Source organism: Lontra canadensis, unplaced genomic scaffold, assembly GCF_010015895.1.
Source record: "Lontra canadensis isolate GAN:19392208 unplaced genomic scaffold, GSC_riverotter_1.0 scaffold9, whole genome shotgun sequence".
NCBI lineage: Eukaryota > Metazoa > Chordata > Mammalia > Carnivora > Mustelidae > Lontra > Lontra canadensis.
Genome location: NW_022631003.1, coordinates 2,681,841 through 2,705,328, shown reverse-complemented (window position 1 = coordinate 2,705,328; position 23,488 = coordinate 2,681,841). Strand labels below are relative to the sequence as shown.

At 36.1% G+C, this 23,488-nt stretch overlaps 1 protein-coding gene across 1 annotated transcript in view; it reads left to right on the top strand.

Annotated features, from left to right (window-relative positions):
- LOC116866366 (tenascin-R-like) overlaps window positions 1–23,488 on the top strand; it is a 55,955-nt gene that overhangs the window by 18,165 nt on the left and 14,302 nt on the right. The window contains exons 11-16 of the mRNA XM_032855372.1: window positions 528–797; window positions 9,551–9,681; window positions 9,861–9,990; window positions 11,631–11,781; window positions 12,240–12,346; window positions 16,225–16,322. Coding sequence (XP_032711263.1) covers window positions 528–797; window positions 9,551–9,681; window positions 9,861–9,990; window positions 11,631–11,781; window positions 12,240–12,346; window positions 16,225–16,322 — 887 coding nt within the window. The remainder of the gene's footprint in view (window positions 1–527; window positions 798–9,550; window positions 9,682–9,860; window positions 9,991–11,630; window positions 11,782–12,239; window positions 12,347–16,224; window positions 16,323–23,488) is intronic.

Below are 23,488 nucleotides of genomic sequence, written 5' to 3'. Positions count from 1 at the left end.
CATTTGATGAAAAAAGGAATAACCTTGGCAATAGAAACCTTACTCTGATGGAACTCTTAAAAATCTGAAGAATTTGGGGTGCCTGGGTGGATCAGTGGGTTAAGCTCCTGCCTCCGGCTCAGGTTATCATCTCAGAGACCTGGGATTGAGCCCCGCATCGGGCTCTCTGCTCTGTGGGGAAACTGTTTCCCCCCTCTCTCTGCCTGCCTCTCTGCCTACTTCTGATTTCTCTCTCTTTCTGTCAAATAAATAAATAAAATCTTTTTTAAAAATCTGAAGAATTTGCCAAAGCCTCTAGATTTCCTTAATGTGTAATGTGCTTAATCTTATTGACAAATCTTACATAGTAATAACAAGACATATTTTTCTCTAAAATTGAGTCTATTTCAAGTCATGGTGATGTAGGGATTTGCTAAATTTTACTGTAAACAGGAACTGATATTGGATTAAGACATTTTTACTCCAGAGCAAGAGTAATGCTAACAATAAACTAAGATAAGTCTATCTACTTATCTGTTTTTTTGAAGGTATTAATCCTCCTCAAAAGGTTCACATAAAACCTGAAGATGTGGGAGAGGACAGTCTAATTCTTCAGTGGGAATCCCTACCAGATGGCCACGAGATCTACATTCAAATCAAACCCTCATCAGATATAAGAGAAGTCCTGAAGCTTTTTGTAAGGAATGCTAATAGATTAAAGATTGATAATTTAACCCCTGGGATGACCTATGACATTGGAATGGCAACAGTAATGAATGGGAATTTGAGTGAGCTGGTAACCATTCAACAAACTCTAAGTGAGAATCAAATGTTTTTCATTCATAACAGATATCTGCTGATTTGGGGCTATTGTGGAACATTCCCTGACACACCCCTCTGGTAGTAGGTTTTACCTTTTTAAGTAGATTGTTGGTTGCTTATCTAATGGTAGCCCAGGACCTGGAGTGGTTTGCATTCCTCTTCTCCCGAGAATGCTTAATGCATGAATTAAGGCAATGTTGTTTTTGATTAGAAACTTGACCCTAAAGCCACATCGCCTAGGTCTGAATCTGGGCCAAACTAGTTGAGTGGCCCTGAGCAATGTATTCAACATATTTTTGCCTTAATTTACCCATTTCTAAAGTGGGAGAAAATAATGGTATGTACATATTGAATGGATTTTCCTGAGACTAGCTGATTTAATAAAGGTGAACAGAGCCTGACACATAGCTATATGAATGTCCGTAATTATTATTATAAAGGCATGCTGTTGCAACACACTGAAAGAAAATACTGACAGTATTTAAAAGGCTTAGGACCAAAGCAACGACAAATCTCCATGTTCTTTCTCGAATAAGGTTAATTCATGCAATACGTAATCATTAAAAATCTAAAAAAAGAAATTCAAATAAAAAATGCCAAAACAAATCTATTAAGGAAGGAGAAAGAAAAGAAATGACAAGTAAATAAATAATATTTTTGGATATTTATAAATTGTGCTAAACATTAGGAGGGGAAAAAGCAATGTGGTGTGATGTAACTGAAGAGGGGTGGGCGGTTCTGGTGTGGATGGACTGTAATGGGAGTTGCCTAATGGATGAGAAGGAGCCACAGTGCGATCAGGTGGATGAAGGGTGTGGTAGGCACTAACACCCAGTGTAAAGGCACAAAGGCTATAAAATAGGGAAACGTTTGGTGTATCTGAGAACAAAAAAGGCTGTAATATTCTGTGTCTAATGAAGAGGGAGAGGAGGAATATGAAATGATATTGCAGAGGTATTCAGGAGTTAGATCACATAGATCTTATAGGCTGTGCTTTTGAGTTTGTTTTGAGGACAATGGGAAACCATTGAGAGTTTTATTCAGGAGAGTGATGGTGTGAGCTCCATTACAAAAATTCCCCCCTGATTGTGTGCAAAGAATGATTTGTAAAGGGTCAGGGATGGAAGTAGGACAGCTGGGTAAGAGTGTCCTAGAATTTAGGGAAAAGATTATGGCAGTCAAGGATGGGAAAGAGCAGATAGAAAGTAGTAGATATATTTTATAGTGTGAAAGTAGGAAATCTGAGCTTTGGTGATAGAGTGCATGTGAGGAATAAAGGAAGGGTTTTGTTTGTTTGTTTGTTTTGTTTTTTTACTTGTATCTGATTTGGGTAGAAAGAGGTAACTCTGAGGAAGGAAAGAAGATTAGACCTCACAGGCCTTTTTGGCTAATAGTAGGGTAGCCTGATGGGAAAAATGACTTGGTCCAAAAAATTATGTACCAGTAGTGTCCACACTCAACCACATCAAATCTTACCATTTTGTCTTCCAAAGACTAAAACTAATGAATCATTGAATACTACATCAAAAACTAATGATGTACTATATGCTGGCTAACTGTACCTAATAAAAAAAAGAAGACTAAAACTAAATTTGTCTATAGCACTTCCATACTTAAATTTCTGAGAAAATGTGCCTGAAGATAATTATCATAGGAAAAACGTTAGGAAAAAAAAAAAAATCTGAAAAAAAGATATTCCTAAAAAGAAATATTCCTAAAAAAATATATTTCACGTCCATCAAACAAACCCAAAATTTTTATTGGCAGAATAGAAGTACTAAAATTAAAACTCATAGATGGAAAATGAACCAATTATTAACAATATGAGGTTAGAGTGTCCCCACAGTGTCTTGGTGCCTAAGTTTTCTCTCTAAAAATTTAGATCATTGAATACATTTTTAAATTGACTTCCAGCTCTAAAGTCCTATTTTTTTTCTTTGAGTCCAGGGAACTCAGGAGATTTCAACCCTCTGCTATCTAAAATACAAAAATTTTATCTCCCTTTCTAGAAAGTGAGCTTCTTTGAAGTCTTACTCAGCCTGGAATCTCCAGGTGTCCAACAGTTCTTAACTCTGTTTAACTCAAACACATTTGTAATACTGCTCTCTAGCATGCAAGCTGAAACATGATTAATATATATAAATCCTAGGAAAAATGATAGAATTTGGGGGTTTGAAGTTAAGACAGAAATCTTCTTACCAGTATCCCACCTGATATGTGATTCCTAGCATAGAGCCTCTCATTATTTTGTAAATGCATCCCTGTAATTTTCCTCTATTATAAGACCATGTTTGTTTTCCAGAAGCATTACAAAGAGAGCAAATCTACTCCCTGATTCACATGAAAGGACATCAGTTGTTTGGAAATAGCCATTAGGTGTTCCTGGTTTCTATAGTTTCTTCCTTTCTGGTGATTTGTCTTTAGTTTCTTCAAGCATATCACTATTTCTTATAATTCTATTAGCTTTTCTATTCTGTTCTTAACCTTAGAAGCACTATTGGCACCATCAGATTATTTATCATTCATCATTTTTATTTGTCTCAGATGATCTATATTAACCTATCCCAAGGTGCATAAATAGAAATTAATTCTCTGTATGCATCCATTCAACAAACATTTGTTGATAACTGTTATTTACCATGTCCCATTTCCCTTTCTTCCATACAATTTGAGATGGTTAAAGCATAGAGGGACATTTACCTGTTAATGACCTTTTGCAGACACAGAGAAGAAAATAAAACTCACATCTTCATTGACTTCCCCTTTCTTTTTGAAACATATTTGACCATCGCTCTAAATTATCTTGAAAATAACTAGCCAGATTTGATTTCCAGTTATTATTTTGGTGCACATGAATTGTAACATGTGACCTTTGGGAGGAGGAAGTGCTTAGCAGCACAGACCTTGGGACTGGGTTGTCTCAGCTGGAATTCCAGCTCCACGATTATCAGCTTATACCCACTGGAAAGTCCCTCAAGCTTTATTGGCCCTCAGGTTACTTCTCTCTAAAATGGGAATGATGATAATCTTATCTACTGTATGAAATTAATAAAATTTAAGGGCTCAGACACCAAGCAAGCATTCTGAGAATGTTTATTATTGTGACGATTTTTATTTTCTCAGTAGGACTGGACTGGTAGTTTTGGGGAGTGAAGAGCATCCCTAATGTTTCAACCACAGTAAAGCCGTTTGTTTATGTAGTCTCTCATTGTTGGAGGAATTAAGTACTCCTTTCCTTGAGGGAGGGAGAGCTGGTATTTGAGTCTCCTTCTTTCCCTCTCAGTATAGAAGGATAAATATTAAGACAGGCTGGAAATCTCTGAGACTTCATTCTTCCTTGCCTATAATAAAACCCTTTGAATTTAGCCTTGTTCCATTTATCTTATATTGAAAGAAAAAAAAAAAAACCCTCATATAGTCCCCACTGCTTCCACTCCTTTTAAAAGATCTCTTTCATGAGGAAGTGGAGATGCAACGTGGAGAGTTTGGGGGATAGGAAAAGAATAAAAGAAACAAGATGGGATCAGGAGGGAGACAAACCATAAGAGACTCTTAATCTCACAAAACAAACTGAGGGTTGCCTGGGGAGAGGGTGGTGGGGTTATGGACATTGGGGAGGGTGTGTGCTATGGTGAGTGCTGTGAAGTGTATAAACCTGGCGATTCACAGACCTGTACCCCTGGGACTAATAATACATTATATGTTTATAAAAAATAAAAAATAAAAATAAATAAAAAACAAGAAGGCTAGGATATGAAGGATAAGCCAGGAGATCAGAAATAGTCAGTACAGATTATTGCTGGGGGTCCACTAGTATATGAGCATGTGAATTGGGCAACAGCAGAAATGGTGAAGAGGAATAACAGATATGTGAGTTATTAAAGGGACACACACAAAGGAACTTAGTGTAGACTGTATATAGTTTGGGATGGAGAGGAGGGAGGACTCCATATTGATTCTTGTCTTTCTGGCTATGGTGATTTGATGACTGTTACCATAACAATCCAACCCTTTTGTCCCAAATGAAAAATTTTATAATTTACTAATGTAATTGTTTTCTTTTTTAACTTAAATGCTGTTAATAAAGATGAGTAGTTTAACATAAAAAAAAAAAAAAAAAGATCTCTTTCAGGAAAATGGGTAAGGATAAAGGTCACAGCCACGAAAGTGGAGACACCTAGATGTCTCCAGAATATGGCAATACAATTAATTAATTAATTAGCAACACTTTCTCTCACTTGAGTTTCCAGAGGTTCAGGATATAGTTTTAAAGAAAAGAAAGAACTTTGTCTTGTTGTACACTTTTCCAGCCTTGGTGTCCATCTGCTGTAATATGTCATTTATTGATGTCATTGGTCCCATTTCCCTGAACAAGTGGAACTGATGAAAAACCCCACATTTACCAGCTATAGAGAATGTCACAGACTATACAGTTTTAGAAACTAAATTAGATAATGCCTATTTAAAGCATTGTCTCTCCTTAGAAGATATCTTCAGTGCCTAGGAACACGGAAATGAACTGTTTCCATGACTACACCGGCCACTTATTTCCAATCTCCTGATATTTAATTTCTGCTCAAGGTAGATTTAGAAACTTTCATATCATTGCTCACACATTCAAATGGATTGGATGCTTGTGGGATGTCAGACTAGACTTGGAAAAACCATACTTTTTGTTCACAGCTTTGTAACTGAGGAGAGCTGTAAGGAATTTAAAGAGGAAACCCACAAAAAACATCAGTGATGACAGAAAAAGGAAAGTTAATATAGCTTGAAAAAGAAAAACATGGTAAAAGTGCTTTGAAACCCAGTAGTAAACCATATGGTATTTGTTTTGATTAATATATTGAACATTTCCTCATAACTCCCCAGACTGAAAAAGGCAAGAAATTTATGTTACAAATGAACGTATTGATGGACATATTGCACAGGTTTTATGTTCTAGAATGCTAATTATAGGTCTGTGTTTAAATCCTTTTACACAGTACTGGTTCTGGGTAAACTGGTGAAATCACATTATCAAATACAGTATCATTGACTTAGAACAAGTTCCATTGCATCAAACCAGATGTCACAAAGAAAACTGAAAAGCAAAGGCTGTCCAATTACTCTCTGGAAGAAAGAATATCTCCTCAGAATGTATCTTAGAAGAAGATATATACTTGGAAGAAAGACACATATAAGGATATACTAGGTAGTATTTCAATAATCCACAAATACAGTTGAAATTAAAATTGACCTGAGGGGAAAAAATATGAATAGAAATATCTGAAATTTCAAATCTCCTCTAAATAGGACAGCAGAGGATTACAGTACAAGAAAGCTCTTACAGAGAGGTCAGCGAGAATATGAAATGTAAGCAAATCCTTTCCCTAAATTGTTGTCAGGACTGCGCTCCTAAAAATGGAATGGAATCTGTTCAGAATCCCTGTGCCCACAGGATAAAGTCTGACCTCCATAGCACCGCGTGCAAAGCCTCTTGCAGATAGCACCCATCCCCAGAGGTGGCCTTCCCAGCCTGATCCCTATTCCTCACATTCCCCAGGCTTTTAACCACCTAAGCCTGGAACTAAGCACTTTGTATACAAATACAGTCTCTCACTGGATCATCACAGTGACCTTGTAGAGTAGATACTAGTCTCCCTCCCATTTTAGGAATGAGGAAACCAAGGCACAGAGTGATTTAGTAACTTGCCAAAGATTAGGGACTAATCTTGCCATAGTTGCCAAAGACTAGTGATTAGTAACTTGCCATGCTAGTAAATAGAGGAAAGAACTTGATATTCCCTGAATACACAGTGATGATGATAATCATCCCAATTTCCTTTTTGGTTTCCATGCCTCATTCATAGTTTTCTCTTTGTCTGAAATTCCCTCCTTACCACCTCTCCCCACCACATTCTCTTTCTGGTTAACCTGTACTACCCTTTAAGATTCAGATAAAACATCATAGACTCTGGAATCCTTCTCCAATGATCTCTGCTGGAATTGTTTTCTTCCTTTCTTCTCAACAGCTTTTTGTTCATGTTACCAGCTCAGCTCTATGCATTTGGGATTTAGTAAGGGATTTGCGTATCTCTTTCTTGAGATTGGGAACTCTGAATGCAGCAATCTGGCCTTACTTAATTTAAGCACTCTTCCTAGTATATAGATTTTCAAAAGCATTGGCTTAATAAAAAGATAAAAAAGGTAAAAAAAAAAATCAGAAAATCTCAGATTCTTAGGTTTTGGAGACTATTCCTGAGAATCAAAAAATGCAAGTTAATCAAGTATTTCCAATATATATGTACATACAGTCTTTCAGAATATCCACCTTATTTTTCTGATATAGTAAACATAAGTTTGCGCAAGCATTTAGTGTTTTTGCATATTCTAGAACATGCCAGACAAGATGGAGAGAAATGTATTTGAAATTTAAAAAAAAAAAAAAAAAAAAAAGCCCACTGGGGTAACTGGATGGCTCAGATGGTTAAGTGTCTGCCTTTCACTTGGGTCATGATCCACATTGAGGTCCTGGGATCAAGCCCCACATTGAGTCCCGTGTCAGGCTCCGAGCTTAGTGGGGAGCCTGCTTCTCCCTCTTCCTCTACCTCTGCCCCATGCTCTCTCTTTCTCTAATGAATAAATAAAATCTTTAAAAAAAAAAAGCCCACTAATTATAAATCTCTCTTTTTATCTTTCAGAGCCCAAACCAGTCCAAATTGTCATCCCATATGAAAGTCATAGTACCTCTATAATCTTATTTGTTCGAATGCCTGATATTGGAGTGTTTGACGGCATACACATTGTAATTGAAGGAGGGCCAAATATAACCAAGCCCTTGAAACATGACAATAAAATAACTGTTGGCAATTTAATCCCAGGCACAGAATATAATTTTTTTGTTTCCATTATCAGTGGGACTAAATTAAGTAATACCTATTATGTGCCTGCAGTAAAAACAAGTATTTTGGGATTTACGTGTTTTCTTGATTTTGATTTTGTGCACCATTTCATATTAGTAGGCTACATTTACTTCAATGCAGTTATTTTCAAAGCTCTTTTAAAATAATTACAAATGCCTTACTACTGAGCCTGATCTTTCATTGCTCAAGTACGAAGAGCTAACTTTATGTAAAATTGACAAGTCCTGAATTTTTAAATCTTTCCATTAACAAAAAATGTATGTGCATATTAATCAGAACTTAAAATGACTTATTTTAAGAGTGAGGAATGTGAATAATTTTAGGCAAATTATGAGAACTAGGCTATATTTTTTGAGTCTAGAGACACTTAATAGTGTCTCTCAAAGCATATAGTCTTAGCATGTGTTCGCTCTCTCCATGCTGCCCTTTGTCTGGAAAGAACTAGTATATATTTTCCCCACTTCTTTGAATATTTAAAATTAGTGTGTATTATATTTGTTCATACCAATACTTATGTTTTGAATTTCATATCAGTTTTGGTTTATCTTTTAAGTCACTCACAAATTCTACAATACTCATTTTGAACATCTAAGACACATGAAATTCATCTAAACTATTGACCGAGTAGATATAGAAATGAATGGCACAAAGTAATAAATGCCATACAAAAATCATATGTAGTCCTAAAAATGTAATAATTTTGACTATAACATATCCAAGTTTTTCATGCTTTTCTCTTTCACTCTTTAAATGTACACATATATTGTTATATCACTGTCTGTCTTCTTCTCAAATTGTAATCTTCCCATTACTGTATAAACTCAAATTTTCATAAAACACTCCCAAACTGATATCACCAATCACATACTGTAATAGTACTTTAACATATTTGTAATCAGCTCAGTATATGTTTATACTTTATTTTTGTTTGCAATTTTTATATACTTTTAAAAAAAATTATTTATTTATTTGACAGAGATCACAACTAGGCAGAGAGGCAGGAGAGAGAGAGGAGCGGGGGAAGCAGGCTCCCCGCGGAGCAGAGAGCCTGATGCGGGGCTCGATCCCAGGACCCTGAGATCATGACCTGAGCTGAAGGCAGAGGCTTTAACCCACTGAGCCACCCAGGCACCCCTTTATATACTTTTTATATCATATCTATATTCTCTGTCTCTTCCTTGTGTTATAAATCATTATGGGCAGCATTGTATTTGACAGTTCTTGTCTTTAGAAATAGTTAGTATTTGATCATCTAAATATATCAATTTTGTGATATAAGTGGTAAAATATATCAATATATAAGATGATAATCTAAAGCAGAAATTTTTTAGTTTTTATGAAAATTTCTTTTTCTGTATGCTGAATGGAATCTTTAATTTGAAAATATAACCCATTAAAACTCATCAGATAAGATTTGATTTTAGCTTTAGCCAATATTTGATACAAAGAGGATTCTTTTACTCCGTTGTCTTGACTTCACATTTTTCTCTCTGTTGTCCTTTTAGCTTATGGTAATAGACTTAGAAAGCTTTAATCTCCTTTTCTTCTTTTGGATATCATGCAATTTGCACTGTGAATTTGTTGTTATGTAGTTTTTGCGGCAAAACCAAAATCAGCTTCTTGTTACAGTGTTCTCAATGACTCTGAGTATTGCCACTGATTATTATATTTGATAAACTGTCATGGATGTATAATCAATACTTTAGGATATACGGATGGTTGATTAATAAACTTTATTCTTTACCCGAAATTATGTCTTTTTCCCTTTAAAGGGATAAATTAAAAGAAAAACCCAGTTAGAAAACATATAAGTGGAATTTAAAAGTGTTGTGTGTTTTGGGTAGGTCTGGAATCGCCATCAGATATCCACGAGGGCAAAGTGACAGACTCTTCCATAGAGATTCTCTGGAATCGAGCTGATGGGAATTTCCAGCATTATGAAATCACATGCCTGAACTGTACTGCTGCTCTCATGGTAGGTTACAGGCGGCTCTTGGAGGCATTAAACTCCAATCTTTCATGCTGACCCAATACTACTGCATTCTTACACTAGATGGTAGTGAAATTAAATAACCCCCGTGCTTATTTGGTTGTGCTGAATTGTGGAACATTTTTTAAATGAACACTTCCTAATTTATTCTTTTGGATGGATAGGTCCAGAAGGTAGTTCAAGAAGCAGCAACGTTCTCCCACCTGGATCCCGCCACAGTGTACGCCTTCTCAATTCGCACTGAAAGGGAAGGTTTTAAAGACAGCACTCCTAACCTCAAAGAAATACAGACAGGTACAGCCTGCGTAAGCACTTTAGATATTATTCCGTGTTCAGTTATTTGTTTCATTCTTTAGGGAAGATTTAGAAAATAGTTTGTTCTTCCCGGATTTTCTTTATGGACAGAGAGTTGTCATCTCTTGTCCCTCTTTCTGTTTCCCTTTGTATGGGTTAGAATAACCTCTTTTGTATGTGTATTGCCAGGCAGTAGTGTGGCTAATTGCCTGGGGTTTGACCAGATTTTCCATTTGCGATCCAATTCCTTCATTGTTCAGTTAAGCAAGCAATGAAGTGACATTTCCCCAGTGTTAGCAATTTACTCTCCATGGCAGATGGTGATTATTCTAAGCTAGTCATATGAAATAAAAGATGATTGGGAAGGATGTATGTAAAATGTATGCATTTTCATATCTAGATGAAGTAACATTTTCAACTATCGTACTAAAATAGCTATTTTAGTGACTCTTGACACTGATGTTATGGAACATTGATCTATATGTTTAGAAACTGGTCGTATCTGGTATTCCTTTACTATATTAATACAGAATGGAATTGGGAGAGAATATCTTGGCAGTTTTGTTCTTTTCTTATACATGGAAGAATTTTAGAGACAAAACAAAATATATATTATACGCTATTTCGTTTAACTTTTTTTCCTTAGGAAGGAAGGGAAGCATTTTATGTTTAGATTGCAATGAACTTTCCTGCTGATTAACCTTGTCACTATTTGGTATTTAATTAGAATAAGTCCGAAAAATCATTAAATATTTCTGAGATTCATGGTGTTGGGAAGAAAAATAATTTTTTCTCTGCCCTTCTATGTCCTTGACTGAGACCCAACACCCCCACCCCCCGCCCCCGCCAACTCCTCTAAGACAGATCAACAAGAGAGAAATAAACAGAAATTTAATAACAAGTATACTTCCTGCATATGTAGGAGAGACCCAAGGAATCTGAGAAACTCCTTGAATTGGTCTAAACCACCACCTTAAATACCATCTCCAGCTAAAGACAAAAGAAAATATTGAGGGGGTAAGGGAGCCAGTTATGGGAGGCTACCAGGAAAAGCACAGAAAACAAATGTAAGGTTGTTATGGAGATTTAGGTCTGTCTTCTCCATTGTTAAGAGTTTCTAAGAGATTTAGTCAGGCTTCTCTCTCTAGTGAATGGAGATTTCCATTGAAATCTCTTATGAATGGAGATTTCCCTTATAAATATAAGTGTCTCTTAAAAAGGGTAGCTTTTACTCAGTTTTCAGAGTTTCTCCTGTATCTGCTGTTTATTAAAAATAACCAGCTTGAAATAATCCTTATGGCAAAGAGGAATATTTTGGGGTGGCATTTTCTGCTCCTTTTTAGTGGTTGCCCAGAACCAAGATATAATCTCTCCCTACATTTTGAGGCAAGGGAAATGTTGGCTGCAGTACTACAATAATACATATTATTTAAAGTTTAAAATGATACTTGCTGTGTGTTTGTTTCTCTTTTTTGACTTTTAACTTTTCATATGTACCGGGAAGAATAAAAGGACTATCTTGCTTGCCCTCAGAGTTTACAGGAAGTAAAACAAATCTTGGGAGTGTTTCAAGGCTGTTTCAGAGCAGGTGCTTTGCACGGTAGAAAATGTTATTTTATGTGTATGTTCTAATGATATAGCCCCGAGTGCCGTTGAATTTATGAACCACAGTAGAAACTCCAATGCAATAACTGTTAGCTGGTCTTCAGCTAGAAGTCTTCTGGATGGGTACATTATTTCAATATCCAGCAAAACCTTAATGAAAGAGGAAATCCTGCCTTCCACAGAAAGGTATGAAAATATTGAAGAGAAACTGTGTTACGTTACGTGGAACACGAGATTAACATTTTATATATATTTTTGAAAAGCTATATTAGTGGCTTAATATAAACAGAAATTAGAAAACCGTAAGACAACTTTTTGGACTATATGTGATTAGAATACCTGAATCAGACGTACAGTAACAAATCCTTTCTTCAAATAAATAATTATAAATCAATTCAGGAGGGCTCATGCTTATATCTATAATACACAGTTTTCGACTTAAATGAATTACTCTGTGTAAGAAGCTATGGTTTCTCATTAACATTTGTGCTTAAGCATAGCAGATTATCTCCATGAGAGGCAGTAAAAATACTACAAGACTTTAACATAAAATCCTTTCTGTAGACAGTATGAGAAAATGGGAGTTTTCCAAATGTTTCTGAGTGAAACGTTTTAATACTTGATTTTTTTTTTTAAATGTGTAGGACCTTCACATTTAATAGCTTGTCTTCAGGGACTGACTTTTTAATTAGCATAATAACTACCAAGGGACTGAAGAGAAGCCATCCTACTGTCCTCATGATTAGCACTTGTAAGTTTATTTTATATTTAATTGACTTTTCATGGGAAAAAAATAATGGAAATGATTGTGTTTAAGCCAATATCTAATTAAAAATGAATGAAAATGGAAGTGGTTTATGGCATGCTTGAAGAAAAGGAGCACTGCATTTATTTGGAGAACGCCTGAGTTATATTCCTGCCTCCACCGCTTATTAGTTATGTGACCTTGAGCAAAACTATTAAGTTTTCACTTAGAAAATGAGAATAGTTATTTCTGCCTAGGTACAAAATCTTGTTACTAAGATCCAAGCACAAAGCTCTTTGTGCAAGTGCAAAGTACTCTAAACCTCAAGCTATTGTCATGAAATAATATTTTTCTAATATTTTGACTGTATTTAACATTTTATGAAGCACAAAACAGAACTTGGAGTATGAACAAATAAATGGCACTGTTATTTATTTATTTATTTATTTAAAAATTTTATTTATTTATTTGATAGAGAGCACAAGCATGGGGACTGGCAGAGGAAGAGGGACAAGTGGATTCCCTGCTGAGCAGGGAGCCCAACATGGGACTCTGTCCCAAGACCCTGGAGTCATGACCTGAGCTGAAGGCAGATTCTTAACTGATGAACCACCCCCCAGGCGCCCCAGCACTGTCTTTTTAATTGCATTATTTGGGTTCAGTTTGCCTTTTCTGATCTTATTAGCATCACTTGCACGTAAGCCCATCCTGAACATACACAGTGTTCCAAAAAGCCCTTTCCCTTGTGGGGCCCAGCCAAATACACCTGTGCTCCGGTACCAGTGCCCTATCAGTGTGAGAAGGGGCTTACTCTCAGAATTTGCAGCGTGGAGGAATAGAAAGCACGGGAAGATGAGTAACAGCCAGGTAAATTCCTGGAAAAAACACTAAAACATCTGAGCAGTTACAATTTACCGGCATGGTATTATGTGCTTAAGTCACCATATTGAATCTGCCCAGGCTACTTCAAATGTAGGTTAAGGCTCAGAGGTGTTCATTACTCATCATGAAAGGTGAGATTTTTAACCCAATTAACTAACTCCAAAACTGATAGGAACTTTGCAGCCTCTCACAAAGACCACCCTAAGAAATACCAGAAACAGATGAGAAACAGCTTCATTTGTATAAATTTTATTTAATTTTTTTTTTTTTTTATGTAGGGCACCTGGGTGGCTCAGTGGGTTAAGCCTCTGCCTTTGGCTCAGGTCATGATCCCAGGGTCCTGGGATCAAGCCCCACATCAGGCTCTCTGCTCAGCAGGGAGCCTGCTTCCCTCTCTCTCTCTGCCTGCCTCTCTGCCTACTTGTGATCTCTGTCTGTCAAATAAATAAATAAAATCTTTAAAAAAAAATTGTCAGTGCAAGTTTCTCTGCTGCTTTGATCTGAGCTGTGCCATTATCACTGCTGCCTTCACCATCATTGTCATCATTGTTGTCATCATCAAATTGAGTGCTTGTTGTGTGTCAGAGACTTTGCTCAGGATTTTCTATCCTTTATATCACTTAATTCTGAATGACAACTTCTATTCTATTGATCACAATGAGACGCATATTTTTACACTTTTTGTAAGTGAGGAAACTGAGGCTTGGAGAACTCTAGTAGCTTATACAACATAACAAAGATTTGAAGTTGGTTTTCCCTAATATAAAATTTTGCCCTTGTAACAACTGTGCTTCATTAGGAAGGCCACTGTGTCTGTCAAGGAAGGATACTACCTACCCACTCTTGGCTCTGTGACTTTGTACAAATCCTGATTCTGTTTGAACCTCAAGATCTTCATTTCTACTCTGGGTTTAATAATACTTTCATATTTCATGATGTTGTTTTGGCTGTGTTTTCCAAGACAAGGCAACTCTTCGCCCCCATCTTTTCTACTTTACGATTTGACTTTTATCTTCTACTGTATGTTAATGATTTTTTATCTTTCTGTACCTCCCTTTTCTGGAAGCCACCTCAGCTCCATTTGAAGTAGGTGGGATATTAATAAATTATAAAATAGAGCTAAAATATATTATGAGAATTTAGAGGCAAAATAAATTAATTCCAGTTGAGAGGGAATGTGAATCACAGAAAAATAAAATAAAAAAGATGGTGAATCAGTGACTCAGGTTTAAATCTACCACTCACTGAGCTGAAATCTAATAAACTTAAATCAATATGTAAGTGGGCACAAAAAATCTTACACAAAATTTGAATTTTAGAGATGAAATTATTCCAATAAAATATTAATGTTTTGTTTCCCTGAGTTAAAGAAAGCAATGCAATATGTCAGTTTTTAATATAAATTAGAAATAGAGTCATGTTACCAAAATGAAGAATAAGATTCAAGAACATTCTCAGATATAGCATTTAAAGGGAAAAGGAGGGGCGCCTGGGTGGCTCAGTGGGTTAAAGCCTCTGCCTTTGGCTCGGGTCATGGTCCCAGGGTCTTGAGATCGAGCCCCATATCGGGCTCTCTGCTCAGCGGGGAGCCTGCTTCCTCCTCTCTCTCTCCCTGCCACTCTGCCTACTTGTGATCTCTGTCTGTCAAAAAAAAAAAATAAATAAATAAATAAATAAAGGGAAAAGGAGTTTGTGAACTTAAGACAAGGGAGATAGATCAGTCTCTTCATGCAGTGTGTAAAATTTTAAGTTAAATATCCCAATTGTAATAACTTCATAATGAATTCTGCTATGAGAAAAATGTTAAAATTCATAGTTTATATAATTTTATTGTAGGAAGAGGCTTTCTAGAAAATTCTATTCTCCCTTCCATTGCAGAGTTGGGGAGACTGAGATTCAGGGTAGATAGCTTACACAAGATCACATAGTGCTAAATTGGACTGGAAAAACCTCTATATCCTAGGACTCTTCCATAGTCTGACAGTCAAGTTTTTTTGTTTTTGTTTTTGTTTTTGTTTTTGTTTTCAATTTCATTAACATATACTGTACTATTAGTTTCAGGGGAAGAATTACGTGATTCATCAGTTGCCTGTAACACCCAGTGCTCATTACATTAATGACCCTCCTTAATGCCCATCACCCAAATACCCTTCTCCCTACCTGCCTCCCCTCCAGCAACCCTGTTTGTTTCCTGGAGTTCAACATCTCTTTTGGTTTGCGTCCCTCTCTATTTTCATCTTATTTTATTTTTTCTTCTCTTCCCCTATGTTCCTCTGTTTTGTTTCTTAAATTCCACATAGTAGTGAATTCATATGGTATTTGTCTTTCTTGGCTGACTTATTTCACTCAGCATAATACCCTCTAGTTCTACCCACATCATTGTAAATGGCAAGATTTCATTCTTTTTGATGGCTGAGTACTATTTCATTGCATATATATACCACATCTTTATCCATTCATCTGTTTATGGACACCTGGGCTTTTCCCATGGTTTGACTCTTGAGGACATTGTTGTAATCAATATTGGAGTGCAGGTGCCTCTTCAAACCACTATGTTTATATCCTTTGGATAAACCTAGTAGTAGAATTGCTGGATCATAGGGTAGCTCTTTTTTTAACTTTTTGAGGAAACTCCATACTGTTTTTCAGAGTGACTGCACCAGTCTGCGTTTCTACCAATAGTGTAAAAGAGTTCCTCTTTCTCTGCATCCTCGCCAGTATCTGTTGTTTTCTGAGTTGTTAGTTATAGCCATCTGACCAGTATAAGCTGATATCTCATTGTGGTTTTGATTTGTATTTTCCTGATCCTGAGGGATGTTGAGAATTTTTCCATATGTCTGTTGGCCATCTGTATGTCTTCCTTGGAGAAATGTCTGTTCATGTCTTCTGCCCATTTCTTATCTCGATTTTTTGAGTGTTGAGTTTGATAACTTCTGTATAGATTTTTAAAAAAGATATTATTCCAGTGTCTTATTTTGTTACCCTTATTTCATTACCCATAGATCCAGACCCACCATCAGATTTGATGATTTGGGGGCAGGAAGAAAACACAATATATTTGTCTTGGAAACTTCCACAAGGAGGCTTTGAAAAGTTTCAGGTAAATAACAGTGCTGCTATCATACAACATTGATGGTTAGTGGGATCTTTATTTCATCCTTTGTTTTTATCTTTTCTTTTGCATAATGATTTTGGAAACTTTTCTACTTCTAACATAAGATTTTCCTCCAAAGTAAATTTTCTATTTACTGCTTTAAAAGTACAAGGTTATCATGGGAAGTATTCAAATATGAATCAAAGCTGATACTTTAAAAGATTTCAGTTTTCAACAGAGGTAGACGTGTGCACACGTAGTACAAGGAAGGGAATAAAGGGACAATGGTGCTGGGGAGTAATGCTTCTGTGACAGCACTGGCCAACCAAAAATGTGAGCTGTTAAAGCTGGGTGATGTGTCATAGGCTCCCTTTTAACCTTATCCAAGAGATTTAGTTGAGTGGAGATTTGTGGCCAAGAAAGTGGGAGAGTAAGATATATGGAGAAGCCACTTTTCAACTCTATCTGTTGCTATTTGTAGTAAACATGTACATTTTTGTTGTCTTTTGTCATTAATAATGTAACCGAGCATCACATTAATATATCCACCCTGCATCCTACATTATATGGTTTACAGAGTAAGCTTCCAGAGACAACACTACTCCTTTGTATTCTGTGGGGGCAACCAACTTTTCCATACTTTCATAGCAGTAGGAGATGATAATTTGAGTTACAAATAATAGAAAACAATCTGACATAGTTTAAGCAATAAAGAAAACAAAATGCATTAATACAAGAGTGCTTCATGGAGACCAAGGAAAAGGGTATAGCTGGTTGTTAGGAAGACCTGTAATGATATATTTTATGCCTGTGGAGAATCCATGGGTTATTTTCTTTTTTGTCTACTTCTACTCATCTGCCTGACTTTTTTTTTTTTTTTTTTTTTCCTAACGACCAATTTTCTTTGCTAAGCAATCCATGTGGTGAGGGAAAGAATGCTGTATAAAACTTCTGAGTATAAATGGTGTGTTACCAGCCACAGAGAGACAGATTCTCCTTAAATTCCCATGGGGAGGACTGTGATTATTCCAAATTGGATTAGACACCTAGTACAGTTCCAGGTAACTGTGCTTATAGGTCCCAAATCGTGTAAAACATGGTGCCCACAGGTTTGTGAGGGAGAGGTTATAAAAACGATCATTAGATTTATGGGAAACACAGCAAAAGATGTTTCCTATAAATAAAAAATAATACAGAATTTAATAATTTATAGAATCAGTGTAATCTAAAAGGAGCCAGAACAATAAAATTATTAGATACATGATATGAACAGATTAGTACATCTGGGTTTTATATTTGAGTATGAATTTCTTGACAATTAAGGTCAGTAAGAGAAGCAAGATAATGGACTTGTATAAAATACAGAGTCTTTCAGTGCTTCCGCACTGTCCATCTAATGTGCACACGACTTAGTGTGACCTTCAGAGTCAGACTCTAACAACCTGTCTAATCTATTTTCTCAAGACTTCATATTTCAGCAGAATTATATTGCCTACAATTATCTACATATTTTGTGTTTTCTTGATTCTATTTCATCTAGTCATGTTCTTTTAACCAGAATACATTCTCTCCCGTTTTTCTTTGATAGTTCTTTAAGACCCTGCTCAGATATATTCTCTCTGTGAAAGTTCCCTTGAACACCAGTTATCAGTCTCCCACACCAGAAATTTTGCATAATCATTGACTTCTTTTTCTTTCATGTCCATATGTACTTGTTTACTGAATCCTGATGATTCCAACTTAGAATTATTGGGAAAATCCTACTTATTCTGTCCATTCCCTTTTTCTTTACCTATGTTCAGGCTCTTACCATTATTGTTGGCTCCCTTGTGCTCCAAGGATCAAGCTGACCCCAGGACAATCCTAAATCTACTGAAACTTCATCTTGTTTCTTTTCCCTGTATTCATCTTAAATTTCAGGTTCATATTGTAAATACATTAAACATCTTATTCTTACTCTCCTCAATAGTACACACCCCTTTGAGACTCATCCCTGTAAGTTATTTCTCTCTTTTTATTGGCATATTTTTATTGTCACCATATTTTGGGGGATGGCTTCCCCAGCTATTTCCAAAATAATTATTTTTTCTCTTCTGTGATCCATGCAATTTTCTGTTTATGTCTTTGTCATAGCCTTTATACAATATACTTGTTTTTAAAAAATTTTTTATTTGAGTATAGTTGATACATAACATTTATTAATTTCAGATATTTACCACATACTTGTTTTGATTGCTCACCAGGAATGTCTTTGGATGCCAAGGCAGAGACACAACAACACTTCACTAATATTCACAGCAAATCGAGAATTCCCAGAGGGGGATAGGCTCATATAAGGGTCCAATGAGGAGGGGAGCAAATAGAAAGGAAGAGAGGTTGCGTTTGGTTTTTATTGTGATTAGAGGATAGAGCTGGAGCAGGGGCTTCCTGGAAGAATTAGAAGCTGTGAGGTTTGAAAATTTTCTACTCTCAGAGGCAAAAGGATCCAAGTTTTTCTTATCTTGAGGCCCAGATGTAGGGAAGAATGAAAAGAAGGGTGGGGATCTCAAGGTTGTCAAGTAAAAAACGGAGTTAAACTCTTTATGTTATAGTACTTTATTAATTATATAGGATTAATAGAAATAAAGTAAGAAGGAGTTATCATTATTATTTTTTAAAGGATAGAGGTATGGTGTGTGCCTTCAGGCTGAGTTGAAAGATTCCTGGAACAGTAAAATTTCATTCATTCAACAAATCCAACATTCAGCATTAAAAAAAATTATTCCTTCAACAACAAATTCTTGTTTTGATGGTGCTTACATTCTAGGAGAATTGCAGATATGAGAAAGATAGTGACTAGAATGGTTAAAAAAGGCTGGAGGAGGGAAGATCAAGCTTAAATCCTCTGAAATCAAAAGGAAAGAGAGCATTATGTGTTAAAAGCCTGGTTGATTAACCAAGGAAAATTTTTAAATGAACTATCTTAAATGAAATTTTCAGGCTCAGTCACCAAGTATTATTAATTCCATTACTGTAGTATAAATTCCAGTTGGCTCCTCATGGTTTTTCAGAAAACCAAACCACCTAAAAGTTCTCTACCAATGTGAAATGATGGAGTCTGCCTGGCTTACAAGATCATAAGAGTCTATGTCACAGTTAACATAAGAAAACAAATATCTTATATTTCTGATGATATTAGTAAACATTGACTTCAACCAATTCTGCCTTTTTCAGAGGAATTAAGCTCATATTCTGATATGCTTATGCAGAATATTCTGGCAATAGATTTCATAATAGGAGTTTCTTTACAAAACAGAAATCCTTGTATATTTTTTGTTTTTTTTTTCTTTATATTTTTATTTATTTATTTGACAGAGAGATCACAAGTAGGCAGAAAGGTGGGCAGAGAGAGAGGAAGGAAAGCAGGATCCCTGCTGAGCAGAGAGTCCAATGTGGGGCTCAATCCCAGGACCCTGGGATCATGACCCGAGCCGAAGGCAGAGGCTTTCATCCACTAAGCCACCCAGGCGCCCCCAGAAGTCCGTGTTTTGTTTTTCTCGGCATTCTGAGCATTCAAAATATAAAGACAGAACATTTTATTAGTATTGACAAACTGTGAAATTCATTTGAACACCAAATATTTGTCTAGTGATTAATCCTCTGAAACTATTAGATTGCTAGCTTTCTTTTCATGAACACTGGGAGTGCAAAAAGATTTATATCCTTTCAAAGAATCTCATAACTGTAACAGAATTGAAGGTATACTCTATTCCAAGCATGAAAATAAACATTGGCTCACACACTTAAGATCTAAAAGAATTCAGTGTGAACTTAGAAAAAATCATATAGCTGATATAGGACATCACTGGAAGTTTGTGATTTCCCTTCTTAATACCTTTCAACTATTTTTTATGTACTCTGAATTATGTTATAGACCCGTACTGTCCAATAGAAATATAATGGAAACCATAAATGAGAATCATATGTATAATTTTAAATTGTCTAATAGAGACATTAAAAAAGTAAAAAGATACAAGTGAGGGGGCAGTCCAAGATGGTAGCATAGGAAGCTCCCGAACTCATCTCCCACAGGCACACTGAATCTATAGCTACATAAGGAACAGTTCCTTCTGAAAAAGACCTGAAGACTAGAAGCTCTAGAAGACCTGAAGCTCCTTTCCAACAAACAATAAAAGGGTCAGATTGAGATGGGTATGCGAGGCTGAGAGGCCAAAAACCCCATTCCTGCCATAGTAACCCACAATAGGGAAGGATATCACAAACCTGGAGCTTCTTCCTGAGAAGCAAAGTGTTCATACCCCACATCAGAAACTACAAGCCCTAAGACCTGTACTGGAATGATGAACTTCCAAAACATGTGGTTTTGAAATCCAGTGGGGTTTATGTCCAGGGGACCCAAGGGGCTGTAAAATATTGAGATACTGCTCTAAGGGCTCTCACACAGACTCATCCTTCCTGGGACCCAGCTGAAAGCAGCTGTTTGAAAAGCATCTAAACTATATATGAAAGAGATTCATTTGCTTATTTTAAAGTTTCTGTTGGAAAGGCAGTGGCCTCTTGGGACATTGCCCAGTGATAGAGGTCTTAACGGGAACCATTTTTGTGTTTTCCCTCTATCATGCTAGCATTGGTGGGCATCTGTAGTCCCTACATTTACCCACTGGCCTGGTAAAATCAGTAGGTGTGCCCCAGTCCTGTCCTCTCCTGCTAAGCTAAAGCCATAAGCATAGGCACTTAGTCCACACAGGGAATGCTCCTTGATGTGGTTCTGATCGTCAGGGTGTTTGTGTTTCTGGGTTCCATGGGATAGAAACAATTAGAAAGATAGTTTTGGAAGGACACAAACCCCAGGGCACTTCACAGATAACAGAGTAAAGCACACCCCCGTCTTGCTGTGAAAAAGGCCTATTTACTGGTCCTGGAGCTTCAGTCTGGAGGGCAGACCTTAGTTTGCCACATATTTAGAGGCTATGTGAGTGTTCTCAGGGAGCATTTGCTGGGGGAAGTCACCTTTGTGCTTTCCTTGGTTTCTGTTTTAAATGATAGAAAAAGATAAAACCTCAGAAAAAGACCATAATTAAATGGAGATAAGTAATTTATCTGATAAAAGTCAAAAGTAGTCATCAATAAATGCTCACCAAACTTAGAAGAAGAATGGATGAACACAGTGAGAACTTCAGGGAGATAGAAAATAGAAGAGAGTACCAAACCAACTCAGAGAACTGAAGGATACAGTAGCTGAGCTAAAACAACAGCAACAACAACAAAAATAAAATCGAAAACTAAAGGGGTTCAATGGCAAATTAGGTAAAGCAGAAGAAAAAATCAATGATCTAGAAGTTAGGATAGTGGAACTCACTCAGAGCAACAAACAGAAAAAAAGAATTTTTAAAAGGGAAGATAGCTAAAAGGGACTTACAGCACAACATTAAGTGGAATAACATTCACATGATAAGGATCCCAGAAGAAGAGAGAGAAGGGGCCGAAAACTTAATCTGAAGAAACAATGGTGAAAACTGCTTTAACTTATGTAGGGAAAGACATCCAGATCCAGGAAGTCCAGAAAATTTCAAATAAGATAAACCCAAAGAGATCCACACCAAGACATATTACAATTAAAATAGCAAAAGTTTTAGAGAGAATTTTAAAAGAAGCTAGAGAAAAACATGTGTTATGTAAAGAGGAACCCCTGTAAGACTTTGGAGACTTTTTAGCAGTAATTTTGCAGGCCAGAAGAGAATGGCAAAATATATTCAAAGTGTTGAAAGAAAAAACTTCCAACAAAGAAAATTCTACGCAGCAAAATTATCATTCAGAATTGAAGGAGAGGTAGAGTTTTCTAGACAAACAAAAGTAAAAGTTCATCATTACTAAACCAGACTTAGAAGAAATATTCAAGCTTCTTTGACCTGAAAATAAAGAGCACTTGTTTGTAACAAGAAAAGCTATCAAAGTATAGATCTCATTGTTAAAGATAAATATATAGTACAAGTAGTGGATTAATTAATCACTTATAAAGCTAGTATGAAAGCTAAAAAACGAGAGTAGTAAAAATGACGAAAACTACACATTTGTTAAGGGATACATACACAAAATAAAAATATGTGAGATGTGACAACAAAAACATAAAATGTGGGCAAGAAGAATAAAAGTGTAGAGTTTTGCAATGCATTTGGATTTAAGTTGCTATCAACTTAAAATAGACTTAGACTATATAAAAAATGTTATATGTGAGGCTCATGGTAACCACAAAGAAAAAACCTATAGTAGATACTCAAAAGATAGTGAGAAAGGAATCTAAGTATAACACTAAAGAAAGTCATCAAACCACAATGGAAGAAAGCAAGTGGGGAAGAAAGGAACAGAGAAGAAAGCCAGAAAATGATAATCAAAATACCAATATACACATATGTACCAATAATTACTTGAGGGGTGCCTGTCTGGCTCAGATGGAGGAATATGTGACACTTGATCTCAGGGCCATGAGTTTGAGCCCCATGTTAGATGTAGAGATTGTATGAATGAATGAATGAATGAATGAAATTATTATGAATGTATTCTTCAAAGCAAAAATAAGGAGTGGTTAAATGGATAATAAAAGAAGGCTCCTCTATATGCTGTCTTTAAGAGACTTACTTTGGGTATAAAGACACACACAGACTGCAAGTGAAAGGAAGGAAAAAGATGTTCCATAAAAATGAAAACCAAAAGAAAGCTGTGGTAGCTATATTAACATCAGGAAAAATGGACTTTAAAACAAAGGGGTGCCTTGGTGGCTCAGTTAAGTGTCTGACTCATGGTTTCAGCTCAGGTCTTGATCTCACGGTGTGTGGGATCAAGCTCTGCATGGGGCTTCGTGCCCCACGAAGAAGGGGCATGAAGGGCATTAAGTGGCTTCATGCTTAGATTCTCTCCTTCTGCCCCTTCTCCCACTCCCATGCTTTCCCTCCCTCTTTCTTTCTTTCTCCGTTTCTCTCAAGTAAATAAATCTTCAAAAAAAAAAAGTCTGTAATAAAAGACGAAGAAGGGAATTTCATAATGCTTATATACAGAAGTATATATAGTTATACATATATAACTATATATAGTTATATACAGAAGTATATACAGTTATATATATATAACTATATATAGTTGTATACAGAAGTATATAACATTTGTAAATGTTTATG